The sequence below is a fragment of the Toxotes jaculatrix genome, chromosome 17, assembly GCF_017976425.1.
Source record: "Toxotes jaculatrix isolate fToxJac2 chromosome 17, fToxJac2.pri, whole genome shotgun sequence".
NCBI classification, from domain to species: domain Eukaryota; kingdom Metazoa; phylum Chordata; class Actinopteri; family Toxotidae; genus Toxotes; species Toxotes jaculatrix.
This window is the reverse complement of record NC_054410.1, coordinates 17496967-17513495: the sequence shown is the minus strand read 5'-3', so window position 1 is coordinate 17513495 and position 16529 is coordinate 17496967. Positions and strand designations below refer to the sequence as shown.

General features: G+C 39.2%; 1 protein-coding gene across 1 annotated transcript in view; it reads left to right on the top strand.

Moving 5' to 3' along the window:
* The window catches only part of sntg2 (syntrophin, gamma 2), a 69562-nt gene extending 55980 nt beyond the window's left edge, over positions 1-13582 (top strand). The window contains exons 15-17 of the mRNA XM_041060989.1: positions 11465-11557; positions 12113-12223; positions 12776-13582. Coding sequence (XP_040916923.1) covers positions 11465-11557; positions 12113-12223; positions 12776-12904 — 333 coding nt within the window. The 3' untranslated portion in view covers positions 12905-13582. The remainder of the gene's footprint in view (positions 1-11464; positions 11558-12112; positions 12224-12775) is intronic.
* The last annotated feature ends 2947 nt before the right edge of the window (positions 13583-16529 follow it).

Sequence of the window (16529 nt, the reverse complement as noted above, 5' to 3'; positions counted from 1 at the left end):
TTTGTGTTTAAAGTTTTATTACATACTTCACTATGCCTCCATTAACTATCCAGTACACACATACGGGTCCAGGTGGATCCACAACACTTTGGCCTGCTGTTCAATACAACTGCTTCCGATTTATGATTGCATAGAGTTAGATTTCTCAAACACTCTGAGGCTAGTTACAGTACACACTGTGTGTAAATGCAACTGGGAAATATCTCTTAGAGGTGTATACGTGATTTTCTTTTTTTTTTATTAAGGCTCTGTTGTGACTCACCAGGCATTATCAATTGAGGAGGTACGTTAACACAAGTGTAAACAAAGCAGGGAATCCAGCAAAGTTTGACAGGCTGAGGTAATAAATATTAAATTGCAATAATATAATCAATAGTTCCTAAGATGAGCAAAACATAGTGTATAACTCCCTTTTAATCTCTGTCTGTGAAACAGGGACAGGCGTTCTTGTTATTTTGTCCACCCCGTTCGTATTAATGGGAGTAGGCTAAATAACAGAAACACCACCGTATAATGCAGTACAGTTCAACATCACCACAAACTGCAGCCTCCAAAATGATTGTACAGTTGAATCAATAACTCTCTAAAACAATTTTAATAGAAACTGAACATTGTAACTTTCATGAAGGAGGATTGATGGCAGGACTGTTGTATAAGACTGCATTACACCTAGCTAGGTGTGCCTAATAAACTGCCAACCTAGTGTGTGAGTGTGTCTATGTATGATATATACGATATATGACGCTTGATTAAATCACCTGAACGGTCAACCATGTTCTTGTTAGATGATTTGGTCGATTTGTGGCAGGTAAGGCATGTGGGTTGGCCATCGTGCAGTTTGTGCAGCTTAACAGTCAAAATATCTGTAGTCAGTACAACCATTTCAACTGTAGTGAGCTTGTTGTAATGTTACTGGAGTAGTGTCTCACATGCTGTGGCTCCAGCTGAAGTCTCAGTTGAGACTGTGCAGTGATATGAAAGTAAAATTGAAGTGAAGGCTGCAGAACAGACAGACTGCAGCTCCATATTCCTTTTTTTCCTCTTATCTTCTGCTCATAGTAGAATTGCACGAACAGAAACTCTTTTTCTCTCTTTTTGTCAACACTCTTGAGGATGCGGTCATCTAAACTTTATCGAAATTCTCACTGGACAAAACTGACCTGAGGTTCTGTGCTCATGCTCAGTATGAGCTCCATGTTGTGACAGGTCAACTGATACATACAGTGTGAGCATAAAAGTCGCAGGTTCTCGCTGAAGAGAATTAACACGTGTGGTACATGATCGATAAATAATCCAGTGTCTGCTCAGCTTCATCTTACTCTCTCCTCTTTCTCCTCTCTACCTGTCATGCATTTCACATTTTCTGCACTATTGAATTAGGTAAATTATTAAAATTATTACAATTATAAAGTATTGCATCATATACATCCATTATTGAGCAGTGTCTGTCTCCAATTGTCAGGTGAAGGCAAAGTATTTTCAACACACAAATAATGGACGACTCAATTCACACCTCTACTTGATGAGTCCGTTATCAGCACTGCTTGATTCTTTTCTTTATTTCCTATATCTTCTTCTATCTGATCAGTATCACTGAACTGAGACAAAAAGAAGAAAAGAGCAGGACTTTTTGAAGCAAGAGTCACGTACTATAAATAGATTTAATTATAAGCACAGTTATAGGGTTCCTGGCTTAAAGCGCTGCTGTAATAATTCATTGGTCTTATATCTGCGTCTGTACTATCATCAGTTTCTCAATGAGCTTTTAAACCCTCCACATAGCCGTAATCACACAGTGTATTCAGCAATTAAGAAAGTATGTCACATGTCAGGTCAGACTCTTCACGAAATGGCCAGTGGTGCCTTTTATAATTTTACCCCGTTCCCACCCTTTCACCCCTCAAGTGCAGCCAACCAAAGATAAAGGCTAAAAACGCTATGAAGCCAGAGGGCTTTGCTGCTCGGGACCCTTAAGTAGGGACATTTATAAATATTACAAAGCAGAGCACCTGTCAGAAGATATTTGAATCACTAGCAAACTGAAATCCTTTCCAGGTCAACACTGGAAACAGATATAATTAAATGGCTTCCTGTTTCACCAGTTGTGCTTTGGGATAGTATTTGTGGGTATTACACCAGCAAGCAGCATGGCTGACTCTGGCAGGGGGACACTGGCTCTTTAGCTAAAACCATCAATCTGAAAGTCTTAGGGACCATGTATAATCCCTTTATGTTCACAGGGCTCATGTGGTCACTCGGAGTTTAGAGTCATAATTTCTCCAGAGTCAGTTACATTCTCCAGTTAATTCGGCTGATTCTAATTCCCAACGATTAAATGTAGAGAAGGGACACACATATATATATATATATATATATATATATATATATATATATATATATATATATATATATATATATATATATATATATATATATTATTAGTCCACAAGTGAAACTAAACACATGTATGTGACGTTACTAATATCTGTGCTCTTTCAAACCTGTTTTCCTGTCGTGCTTCTGTTGATAAATCCATCCACCTTGCAAACATTTGATTGGGCCAAATAAAAAATAAATCACCTTCCACATCTTTTCTAGCTCTTCCTTCAGGCCTTGGTATTTCTCAAGCTTCTCATGTTCTTTCTTCCTGATGTTGTTGTCACTTGGGACAACATCTATCACTACGGCCTTCTTCTGCTCTTTGCCCACCAACATTATGTCCATACACAAACACCAAAGTAATCAGTCTTATAATTAGTGATCTCTTGGGCATCACTTGTTCCTGCCTTGAAGGCCTACCAGGACCACAACTTAGTGGTGAATGGAGTATACTTATTTTGATTAAATGTCTATCAGTAACTGAATAACGGAGGCCTTAACAATGGATACATAGCAAAGGATCAAACAGATGAAATGTACTGGTCACTGAGTTTGGCAATAGTGAAATTAAGTGTGGAATTGAGAATTACCACACAACAGCGAAACGCTGGGGGAATGAATAATTTCTCTAGGGTTTAATATTAATAATTCAAAGCACTATTCACATCAACTCTTATCGCAGACAGCAGAAGTTAAGTTTTGCCTACTTTTGCAGCGTCTTCTCACAGATCAGTCCTTTTTTTTGTTGGACCTGAAATGGTTGAGTGGATCCTGGTTGAGTGGATCCTGGTCTGAGATGCATAGTTAGCCAAGGCAACGAGGGTTGCTCAGCGTGGTTGCTCAGGTGTTTTAGTGGTTTCACTCCAGTGTGGATGGAGCAGAGCTGAGGCTGACGGTGGCTTTTGCAAGCAGGCAGAAGAGTTGTGATGCAGCTTCCACTGGTTTCTTGGTTTGCCGAAGTTGGTGTTGGATTAACTCCGATATATTCACCTTCCCTAGCTTCACTCATTATATAGTCTTGAATGTAATGTCGCTGGCCACTGCCAAAACTTTGAAAACACTACCAAAACAAAACTTGCTGACGTACAGAAATAATAAAACTTGGCTCAACTTGGTATTCAGTTACAAAGTGAGGCTGGTTCAACTAAAGATTACGATGATTTGCGCAGCTTCGTGTATAGCTAGATCATTGTGCTTAGCTTGTCATTGTGTTTAATCAGTGATAACTTCCCTTGGTAAAATATTTTCCTTTGGTAAAATGTTTTCCCGCTCGTTGTATTAAAACATTAGTCTCTGTTTCATGGCAGCTAATCTGGTTTTGTCTTTTTCCACATTTTCACAGCTGGATGACCACCCAGTGTGATAGCAAACGTTCACATCCTGCCATTAATTGTATTACCAGATCAAAATGTCAGCCTGTCCAGGTTGCATTCTGGTAGCGCCTCATGGCAAGTGTTAATTTTTTGACACCTTCGTTGTGAGAGGGGAGACAGGGGTACTTGGAAAGTCCGGGGAGCCTTCAACCAGAATTTATTCAAAGCTTTTATCTCTCAGTGGAATGTGAGAAGGGGAAACAAGCTCTCACTCCAGGTGAGGTGAGGAGGCCAGTTGGTAAAACCTGAGGTTTCTGAACCTTAATTCACCCACCGTTCATAACCTAGTGGAATTAATAAAAGGTTTTGTGTCCTCACCACATAGCATAAGCTGTGTATTAGTTCTTGCATGGTGGTCTGAAACTGGCACCAGACAAGCAGCATAAATGAGGGATTTATGATAAAATATTTCAGAATTAGATATTTCAATTTGAAAAGATGAGGACAAAATGGGTGGTCCGTCAGGTGCATGCAGGGTTAACATCCCCGTCTCTGAACAGCACATAAAGCTGCTTCCCTAAGCTTTTCAAAGGGAAGCATGTCCTGTCTTCAGTAGCTTGGATGGCTAAGGAGACTAAGGAAGGCTCAGTGTAATACCCATAGAAGTAAACACAGAAATTGTACTGTAATGAGTCACAGTGAAAGAATAGCAGTGGCACTAAATCACGTTGGCCTCATGCCTTCAGCAAATGAGGAACAAATAATTTTCCGGTTTCTAACTATTTACTGCTAAAACTCAACAATATCAATATTATCATTAACAAGTGTGTGCTCGATCGGGGTGAGTGCAAACATTGTTGACTTAAAACACTCCACCTGTGTCCACCAGCATGCTGTGGTAGCACACTGTCATTGTAGCAACAAGAATCACTGAACAAAATATTGAATCAATGTGTTGACTTAACAGCTACAGCTGGAAAATCAGAACACATTGTATTTCCCTCATGCAAGGCTCTGTGGGCACTGCACTATCAAAGCAGGTGCATGCTGTAATTTCCCCAAACACTGTGCATGGCAAAAACGTACAAAACAAACCAGGGAAGGAGAACAGCCTGGCTCTTTTATGGCTTTAAATTCTGCTTTTAAGGAATTACACAGTTCTTTGTTAATAGCTTCTTATGTACTTAATGTTTGAAGAAATTATCCCACGTGATTTCCCATCAGAACCACAACAGGGCTTCAATATATCTTTTTTTTATTCAGAATATAAACTTTTCATGTACACTTATCATGGCATTCAGAAGCACTTCGATGTAGTGAAATTAAGCAGCCCACTGTGATGATTGTTGTTACATTTTCAGTGATAAAGCCTATTTAAAGAGTGCCACTGTTTTCAGTTGACTCAGAGTCAATGCAGCACTCTGTCACAATAAAAAAAAAAAATAAATTAAACAATCAAAATATGCAGAAATGCCGGGTAGATGGTGACAGCTATTATACACACTGCTGTAAACAAAGAGCCCCCAAGCAATGAGGCATTCAAGAGATGACCATGTTTTTTACGAGGTTTCTGTTACAAACTCTGTATTTGAAAAAAGGGCTTATGAAATCTGTTGTTTATGAGGCAGCTGTGGCCAAAATACCAGGCGTGACAGGTCTGTCAAGTTTCAGGTTCCTCCACATACTGAAGCAGTGTGCACTGGGCTCTAAGAAGAACAGCACAGTAATATTGTGTTTGAATGAGTTTTTTTTCTTATATGTATATATATTTTTTTACTTTTCCAAAACTAAAAACACAAAAGCAATGGAAAAGGTTTACTTACGAGGCATTTCCTTGCATTTCTGGCTAACTAGCTTGCTACTCACAGTGATAATTTCCAATGCCAGGAGTTAACATACCATTAGCTGCATTATTTTGTGGGGTTACATTGCATTTTAAAAGCCTTGTTCACAACAAGCACATATTCCACATATGTGGATGCTACCAGAGAACTGTCAGTGAACGATCAGGCTGTGTTTGGGGCTTTTATGGTTTTTAAGGCTGAAAGCTGAAACCTTATTGTATTTTCATTGCATGTGCTGGTTCAAAGTTGGGTGGTGAAAATAGCTTAACTATCAGACACTGTCCAAGTTTCCATATAAAAATATAAATAATAGTCTTGTATCATTAATGAGACTAATGAGAATTTTAATGACAGATGATTTGTTGGTGAAATCATATTCAGTAGTGCCATATTAAGATTTGATACTTAAGTTGGCAGTGGATCCGTAAGAAGCTGAAAATTAATTAGATTGTCCAGGTTTTGTCTCCTCTGTGCACCTTGTGCTACATGATAGATGGAGCCAGTACAGGAGGATGATGAAGAGGTACAGGAGCAAAGGTTTCAGCACTCAGCAAGATAAGAATCCTGTGTGAAGGATCACCTCCTGAGCTAAAGGAGGAAAGTCAGAAAGAAGGTCCAGGTGAACTGTATGTTTAGGTAATGTTGATCTACTTGGATCATTTGTTGCCAACAACAAAGGAATGTGCATATACAGTAACTGGGGTTGTATTTTTTCCAGCACAAAAGGAACACTCAGCTGTGGGAAAAATGAAGGATGGACACGTTACCCCCTTTCTTTTTGTTGTAACAATAACAAGTCCTAATGCAGAACTCCTCTGCTGCACTGGGCAAAATTAGCTTCAAAGGGGGACTGATAATATGCAGGGTTGTTTGATGCTGCAGTCACACAGTTATCATCTAATCGGGCTGAATCCAGTCTGGATGTGACATCAATGTCAACTGTGAAGTTGCAAGTGACATTCAGCACAGTTTGAACTCTAGTCTGACTGACACACATCTCAAACAATGTAATCTGAAGTCATACTACCTTAAAACCTGAATGTGGTTTAACCCGATTGACCAGCATTTTGATTTTAGATGTAATACAGTCTAAAACAGTCAAAAACAGTGAGGTGGATATTTAATGAAACCATTCTCTAAGTTTGAAGTTAGGGCTGCATGGGCAGTTTTCACCCATGTTAGTATAAAAGCAAACAGGATGAGAAATGATAATTTAAGGGGTTTTTTTTCCGTCTTTAATGATGCAAATGTGGGACACCTTCCTTTGGGAAACCAATGAAAGTGATGAAGGATTTCAATTTGCCTGTGATTCTCTGTTCTCCAGCCAATTAGGCTAGCCTCCTGTGGCTTCTGAGTAGCATTCAGCAGAGTCCAACGTAGGCTGGTCTGCAAACTGACTGGATGTATGCATTACATAAATATTGCGGATGGGGGTAGAAGTAAGGGGTGTAACAGACGAAATTGTCCAGCCTGCATTTTCCCTCTGCATTTTTTTTCTTATTTGGAGATGATGAAAGCCAACATGGCATTGATAGGGTGTTTTAGCTCACAGTATGACATCCAGTTGTGTCATATTTCACTTTTAATGTGTCCCACTGGGTTGAATGGCAAAAAAAAAACATTTTGTGATATTCTTGTAATCTTGTATGTAAGGCAAACGATATCCTGAACTACTCCTTAATCATCTTGAGGGGAACATGAATGTGTGTACCATATTTCACTGTGTTCCATCCAATAGTTATTGAGATATATCAGCTTGAACCAAACTGGTGGTTTGTCCAACAGGAAACAAATGTTAAAGACGTTTTTGTTACCCAAGGCATATTAAAGGCTTTATTATAATAAGGCATCTAATTGTTGTGTTGTAACTTTCATACAGAAAGCATTTGATGGTCCAACCTGTTTACACAGGACCACACCTAACAGGAATTATCAGAGGTGCAAAGGGATTGGAAAGTTTAAACCAGAAGAGGTCAGGGAAATAATGCCTTTCAGGTTGTTAAATTTCTCTGTTATATTGATGTGTTGCTATTTTCATAGGAAATGACTATAGGTCTCACATCCCAGATTCCTACCTTAACCTTCTCCCCCTCGTCTCGTCACACCTGTCCTGTGTTTTCTTAAATCCCTCACACATGCCTTTACTTCTGTCAGAATTTGCTAAGGAGATTTTCTCAAAAAAAAAAAAAAAAATTCATGTTGTATTACATGTTGCTAATTCCCACAGAAAAATCCCTTCCAATTAGTGAAGTGTAGTCACAGCTCACCATATCACAACACATTCTAACATGTGGTGACAGCAAGAACTTAGCCTGCCACTGTTTTATCCATGTCACAGCTGAATTCACGGCACCACTGAAGACACAGGATTGAGGCCTAAGTAAAAGGACTGTACAGTCCCCTACCATAGTCACTGCACACTGCACTTTATAATTAAAATCCACATGTCCCCACACTGTTCTCAAGTGAAGGAAAAAAAAAGAAGTGGAAATGAAAGGAAATCAGAAAACGCTTCTTATATTGCTATTCCATTTGAATGGATAACACAACACAAAAATGAAGTCATGTGGCAAGAGCAGCCTTCAGAGGGACATTGTTGCACAGAGAGCAGAACGCTTACACGTCAGTTCTTTCAAAAGACCTGTAAAAAGAATTGCGAGACACATGCTTGTTTGTGTCACGGCAGCAAAATGAACGTTAAAGATTTATGGCTTCCAAAATGGATTTCCTCTGTCATGTGTCTTGACATTATCAGGAAGCTCCACAGGATACTGCTTTTTGCCAACAGCTCATCCAGGGCAAAAAAAACACAAAACAGATTTGCTGTTGTTATCAGATCTTCCACGTCTAACGTGTGTCAGACTGGCTCTTTAACAAGAGCTCTCCACATGTAAAATGTACATATGAGCAAAGGAATATTGTGAGTACAAAAAAAAAAAAAAAATCACAAGCAGAGAATACAATTAAAACAAGCACATTCTGTCTGTATGAGGATTCATGACACAATAATGTTTCATACTGCAACTTGGAGCACTTGGAGCTGGAGGAGACAATTGAATTACATTGGTGGTTTACTACAAAATAAGTTTACATATTACTACTCTTTCTTTGATACCTACATGGTCACTATCTTTTGTAAAATTGCCAAAAATCAACGAGCTCTACATCTGCATACATACATATAGACTTGAAATTTTCAACTATGTCATTTACAGACCAATCTCAAGTTTATGACCTAAACGATTTCATAACAGTAGATATTCAAAAGATGTAAATTCACCAGGGTCAGTGTCATTACACACAAACTGTGGAGAGGCAATGGCTGAAATCCCTCCTCCTTTCCTGTTTTGTCTAACTGATAAAAATTTGTTTAGTTTGGAGGACAAGCCTTTTTCAGTGTTGCCAGGCCAGTAATAGTGTTCTAACACTGGGCCTGTTTAACCAGGTCTTAACTAAAAATATACTTTGCAAGTTCTTTTCAGTTATCACATCATTAACCAGACTTTGTTAGCCAATGATCTACATGACATTAAAAAGAGAACTCATTTCAGCTATAGGGATCCTGTGACATTAAGGGAGACTGGTTGTGGCTGAATGCTGACAAATTTAAGTTTACTGACACAGGTACCAGATGGTCTGTGATGGCTTCACTGTGTTTGGCCTTGCCAGCAGCTATTTAAGGTCATCGGTATGTTTAAAGGAAGCAGCATGGGGTCTGTCTCATCTTTGGTAGACACCTGAGTGATGATGTGTGTGGCTATTACTGTTTAATAATTCATCAATTTGACTGAGCTTCAGTGTGGCAGCTTTAACTAACTGCTTGATTGGTAAGTAAGGATGGGGGGGGGGGGGGGGGGGGGGGGTGGTCCTAGGGTCCCTGATTTGTACAGAGACATCTTCTGAATGCCTTGTACCTGATTGGGAGACGTCTTCTGAATACTTTGGGCGATGTGGAGCAAAGAGTCAGCTGAGCTTGGGGGGGCGTGGGGCTGTACTTCGAACTTAATCCACACATTGTTTAGATACACCGTCCCAAGGGCGTGATGAGTCATCTGCATCCAGTGATGTTTAGATGAACTCCATCAGGTTTAAAGCAACCTTTACATTTCCAAAAGATACTGAAATTGTCAGTAAGCTTTATCCCATATGTGGGGCACGCCCGTGTCAGCCATGTGTTCAGGCCAAGGAGTCTGCTAAAAGATTTGTTTCCTTTCCCCGAAGTTGGAATGGAGCCTGAGATGAATACATGCTGCGATTGACAGTCTCTCAATTTCACCATTAGCATTTTTTTTCAGGATCTCAGAGCCAGTTTTCCTTTGTAGAATGTCAAAAGAGAGAGTGTATAATCCTCATATTACTTGCATGCGTAGAGAGGATAAGTGGAAAACAGCACTGTTAACTCCCCGACAGATGTGTCAGCCATAGTTAGATTTTCAGTCTTTGCCACTCGTATATGCTTGGTTATAGAGTCCCCATTAAAAATATTGTCTGGCTTATCAGTTGTGGATGTTTCTTCTGGCCCTCACCCTAACTGGTTTTGGGGCTGTTTCATGGATTTTGGTTAGCCTTAATGCTTGCAGTGTTATTAGCTTGCTTGGGTTCAACGTAGTTAGAATTTTGTTTGAACATTTTGTTCAGTCAGCAGATCATACATGTTTTGCAGTGGAAGTTCAGGTGGTGGAGTGAGTGTTAGTGCTCTCTTGTTTGATTTCTTACTGGATTTGTCTCTGTGGTGGACGACACCAGACCAAGTCTTGGCTGGAGTTGATGCTTTTTGGCTGATCCAGTGGCGTTAGGACACATAGTTTCTTTGGTGCAATCCAGTGGCTCAGCACCTTGGGCAATAGCTGCTACCGAGTCACTGAACAGCTTACTCATGCATTCACTTATGCACTCATAAGTTCATAGCAAGCAGAAAAACACATCTGTGCTGTAGCTCAGCTGGGAGTATTTAATAGTGAGTATAAATGTGTTTTTATCTTTGGCGAAAATGTGAAGTAATGTATAGCAGTAAGAGAAAACTATTTAAAAATTCAAACATCAATAACAAATACTCCTATAACTTGCCGAGCTCTTCTGTGGAGAATTTTACACTGGACAGAGGAAGTCAACTACAACTGGATGGAAGAATGCACCTAATCAGATACGATAGCTTCCTCCATTTTGGACCCTCCAGCTCCCTGTCCCCTCCAAGGTCAGCACTGCTTAATCGCAGTTGTGCAAATTTTAGTTCACCAGAGTTGATTCCATTAAAATCTGTTGATTTCACAAAGAAATTTTGACGCTTAAATGCTGGTGTCACTGGGCCTTTAGACCTGAGTTACATCAAGGTTCAGTTTCCCAGTTAGCCTTGAGTGGTCACAGCCTGATTATTCAGTGATATAAAAGACTTCATAGACCTTTCTTACAATGGACATTTTGACTGGTCAAACACAGGTGTAACTGATAACAATAATAATGGCTGCATTACCCTCACGTGTGCCAGTTCTCGTTTCTTCTATTGTGAACTCAATGGCATGTCTTATTAACATGCCTAAACAGAAGTGAGCCATTGTTAATTATATTAGTTACACCTTCTGCCATGACAATTCACAATATTGCAGGGAGAAAAGCCTGTTTCTGTGATCTTAAAAAAGACAGTATATGAGTGAGATGAATACTAAGTGAATTATTTATTCATGTCCTGGTAATAGTGGGCTGCATTTACTGTCACAAATGTGGGGGGAGAAAAAAACAAGGGATTATTTATTTACATACAGTACAGCCATGTTTTCAAGCTGTAATGTAACATGTTTCTGTGGTCTTTATGTTTGGCTGTGGCCTTGGATGCTCATACAGAGCAATGTACCACAGTGCTATTTGCACAGTAATGCCATTATAGCGAAATGTAAACCAACATGTTCATCGATACCAATTCTCTCTCAACAGTCCAAAAGCTACATGTGCAGCAGCCAGGGGAATGTACTGTGCTTCACCATAGATTTTGGATTGGGCTTCACCTGCTCAGAAGGCACTTCAAAGGTAAAGTATTACTGAGTTCACAATTGTCGTTGGCATCCTGGCTCTGTGCTCTCCTTGCCTTGCACTTGAGAGTGCAGTTTGACGTCTTTATTTCCTGTACTGATACACTATGTACTTGTTCTCATTCACTTAGGCTTCCATTGTATCTGAAACTGTGTATTTTAAATAACTCAGAAATATCCACATTTCCCCCCAAAAATACAAAGAGAGCCTTTCAAATGTCACTAGTTTTGCACGATGGACTTTCCAGATGGCATGCTTTTGTTATTAAAAGTACATTGTGAGATTATTTTGGCAGCCTTGCTAAGTGTTGAGTCAGCCCTGCAGCGGGTAAATTTTATGTTCGTTGAATCACTGCAAGAGTGGTACAGCACTCATTTCCAAAGTACAAATGTTCTTTTGTTATAAATTATACGTTTCCTCAAAGCACTATTGCACATTAAAATGTCAGGTCTTGATCATGCAGGTGTCTCTGTAGTAAGACATGGTATTTAAATGTTACGCTCATTATTGAAATCCCTGTGCTGCTGTGTTTTACAATCCCTTCCCTTGTAGACCATACTGTGGCGATATAAGTTCTCTCAACTTAAAGGCTCCTCTGACGACGGGAAAACCAGGGTAAAACTCCTTTTCAAGAATGCTGAAAGCAAGCAGATAGAAATGAAGGTAATGCATTTTTTTTAAATAAATTTTTGTCTAAATTAAAGGACCAGTGTGTTGGATTTACTGGCATCTAGCTGTGAGGTTGCAGATTACAGCCAACCAAATACCCCTCCTCTCACCTGTTCCTTTCCAAACATGTAAGAGAACCTACAATGACCCTCAGGTAAAAACATGAAAGGCCTTCTACAGAGCCAGTATGTGGCTACTGTTTGCTCTGGGCTAGGAATATGGCAGTGCAACACTATCACTATGTAGATATGAAGGGCTCATTCTAAGCTAACGAAAACACAAAGATTCTTAGTTTCAGGTGATTATACACTAATGAAAATATTTTTGTCTTCCTGTGAACCCCCCTAAATCGTACACACTGGTCCTTTAAAGACATACAGTGATGTGTTGAATTTTGATTTATTAAACATCTAGTGAGGAGCCTTTCCTCCCTAGTGTGAATTAAAACCCTCTAAAATTCTGTGTTTTTCGAGAGATCGTACGTTTAAAATGCTGCATTTTCCATATGAACATCTCACAATTGATTTTTCTTTTTTCCCCACACAGGAACTAGAGTTTGCTAATCTGACAGCCGTCCTACACTGCATACATTCTTTTATTGCTGCCAAAGTGGCCTCCATGGACCCTCTCTTTATGTGCAGTCACAGCTTCCCTGGAAATTACATGAACAGTTAAGAAGAAACGTCCTCATCGTCATGTGCACCTGAGGCAAATCAGCAGTATTTTATGCACAGAGCCAATTGATATGTATATCTTGTTCTTGCTATTTTTGTATGAACTATTGAAAAAGAAATATTTGTAAAAGACAGTAGATGTAGATGATGTATGAATTAATGGTGAAAGGAAGATATTTAATTTTTGACAGGTAGAGAAAAAAACAATCTAAACGGATTCTCAGTTCTTCCATTTATGTAAGTTTTCCCTTTCATTACATTATGAACACAATTAGCAGGATACTTGTCTAATCTGTCATTTTGAAAGGTAGCACCCGTGCGACCATATGGTGTGTAACTACCATACATTTGACAATGTGACACGGTTTGCCAAATATAGCAACTGCCTCCGTGTTTAGTAGAAAATCGATGGAGAATTTTGATCTGGTGAGGAAGCACATTTTAACAGGCTACATGAATCTGATCCTCGCTCACTGTCCTGGGAGGAATTCACATTTGCCACAGACTCTCTTTGCTTTAAATTCACAGTGATGAGCAGTGATCAAAACGTAACCTCTCTGTGATTCCAGTTCCTCCGGTTTCCTTAGTTTTCTTTTGTCATGCCTGTGAAAAGGAAGTGGAAAATAACACAAACACCACAATAACCACTGAACTGAATCAACAGCCCTCTGGTATGATCCCAACTAAAATCAAACATAAGAAGCTTCACACAGGCAGCATTTACTGTGGGGCTACTTCATTGGCTTGGGTTAAACTGTATGATGTTTTTGCTATTGTGTCCATCTTTTTGTATTTAATAAAGCCAAAATGCCTGAGTTCATCCGAGTTCATGTCTGAGTTGCCTGGGGTCTTTTTGCTAAAATGTGGCATTTCAGGTTCCACTTTTATCATCTCCCATTCTAACACCGTGAAAAAACTGTCTTTTATAAGTTGCTTTATGTAATGGTTTTGTTGTTTATATATATATATACATACATACATACATATACACACACACACTGCATTTTCAAGAAATTGCTCATAAAGCACAACTGCCTATTTTGCGAGCCATGTCCCAGCTCCCTGTGAGTTTGCATGTCAGCTTTTAAAGTGGAGGGGTGGCTCTAACTATAGTCTCTGCTAGCCCAGTCACTAAACTGCTTTTATCTCCTGCTCAGTAGCCTGTTTAGCTACTCAAGACAAAATAGAAGATGACTTTCTTTTCTAAAGGTGTTATGTTTGCTAGAGATGATTTGATATTCGCCACAGTCATTGCGTGCAGTTAGATGTAGAATGAGCTAGGCTGTAGCATAGGACTCAGTCAACTAATTAGTTCTATCATCCAGATCTGGATGACAAGGAATAGGTCAGCATTTCAATCTCTTGCTCAGAGTTAGTTGGTTTTACAAGGCATTGTGTGCTGGACTATTTCTTAGGTCAGCAAAATGACTTTCTGGGCATCTTGATGCCTTCAGTGGGTTGCCAGGAAACCAACAAAAACTAAAAACGAAGCCCCACGGAATGGAGTTGGACTGTGAAACAGTTTTGATGTTAGTGGCCTAACTGGGTTCTTACAACTTCTGCATTCATTCATTTTTCCAATGCACAATCATTGACAAGGGAGCAGCTGTAAAACTGTGAGTAAACGTTTTTTTAACCATCGCAAACCACATTAAAAGACACAAAACCGGAATTTGATCCATTCAGCTCAATAACATTTGCAAAGTCTGGTGGAGCCTATGACTGAATTATTTTATCACAATATATTTGGAGGGAGCAACAGGAAGTCAGGTGGTTTGGCCAGTGCAAGTCTTGGACGCACATTCTCTCAACCAGAGAGGCATTGCCACAGGAGATTTAACCATTTCCCCTACAAGCGTAAATATCTCTGTATATTTGCATATTGGGCAGAAATGGCCACCAGCAATAAAAATAAAATTAAGTAAATAAATACATAAGTAAAGAATGGATAAAGTGTGAGGATAGGAATAAGACTGAAAGATAAACTAATAAGGTGGACAAGTGGGCCAAAGTTGTAATACCCTGATATGAAACCACAGTAATCATAGCAGCAAAGTGTTCAGTGACAAGCACCAACTGTTCAGTGATTTTGCAGAATTTTCAGTCTTAAAGTACAGAACTATCTGTCAGAAATTGCAGCAATACCATCGTGTAGAGTAACAGTAATAATAGTGGCAATAAAAATATAAGCCTGCAGATATTGCGTAATGTAAGACGTCATTTTTGGCCAAACCTGCTTGATGGGTCACATTACTCACATGTTTTCTAGCTAAGGCAGACGGTCTTAGGTTGTTGGTGCGTTGATGACATTGGTGTGGCATCCACATGGTGATACCTAAAATCCCTTTATTGCCTGGTATGTTATTTTGCAAAGAACAACAGGACAATGCTTGTCAGTTTTGATTAGCGGTCCCTGCCCTTTCCAGTGTTACTGGGTAGGGCAGCTATCTCTGGGCAGGCCTTGGGAACTTCTTTGGTTGTTGATGCATCAAGTGGACCAAGGTAATTTTATTTTGATCCTTTATGTCAGTGATTCATGAAGGATACTTAAAGAGGTTATTTAAAACCTACAAGCACTGAATCTGTGACCACTGCCTATCACTGAACTAGAGTTGGCATGATACTACCTTAGACTTGACTTCATTTAAGGAAAACCTATATATGTTGAACACTGACCTGTCCAAGCCTGTTTTGTAATTTTAAAATGGAGCATTTGGATGCCTCGTGTTCCAGAAAGCAAGAGAAAAACTGGATCAAATCTGCCAGAGTTTATAACTTCACACATGGTTTTGTGGCCAAGAGCCTTTGAAATTGGATTTGTTAAATTGGAAAGTTTGTCTGATGCACTAAACCACTGAAGTGTGTAATTTTTTTCAATATTTTTCCACATTTTATATTTTCATTTTATTGTAAAATATATTTTCCTTTTCCTCATTATTGTCTGATTTTTTAAAACCATCTTCACGATGTAAATCTCTGTATCATAACTTAATTTTTCTGCCCAAAACAGTCAAATCTAAGTAAGCTGAATACCAGCGTTTCAGCTTTGCCACTCACCCTTTATGAGTGATTTTTCAAAGGCATCGTTAGGCAACTTAGAGGACAGAGAGTTGCTGCTTAATGCTTATTTTTTAAATGATGCAACTGGGAAATTGGAAAAGCGCTGGCAAAAAGCAGCAGCGGTCAGAAAGAGACTGTCACCAAAACTGACTAAAGGATTCTTAATGGAATGTTTGAATAACAACAAAACAGACTACAGTGGCAGACATTACCATAAAGTGGTCACTTCTGCCACTGTAGTTTGTTTTGACAGTGAAAAACTGGGCATTACTAAACTTGAGAAAAGTAGAATTTGAACTTTTATAGTATTGAATTGCACTATATTGTACAGGTGTCAGATGTTTTGTCTATCCTCTATATAACAGTAATTAAGCATTATCTAAGTAGCTCATAATGGTCTCCCTGATGCCACAGTGATGACAAAATATTCAGATATATGCTACAAGTTTTTCTTTGGATGTCACTCGCTTAATTCTCTACAAACTCCAAGATTAATTTGTTGAGAGGTTTGGGCTTAAACAGTTTTGCATTGAAGCTAAACCAGCCACTGAGACAACAGAGCACGG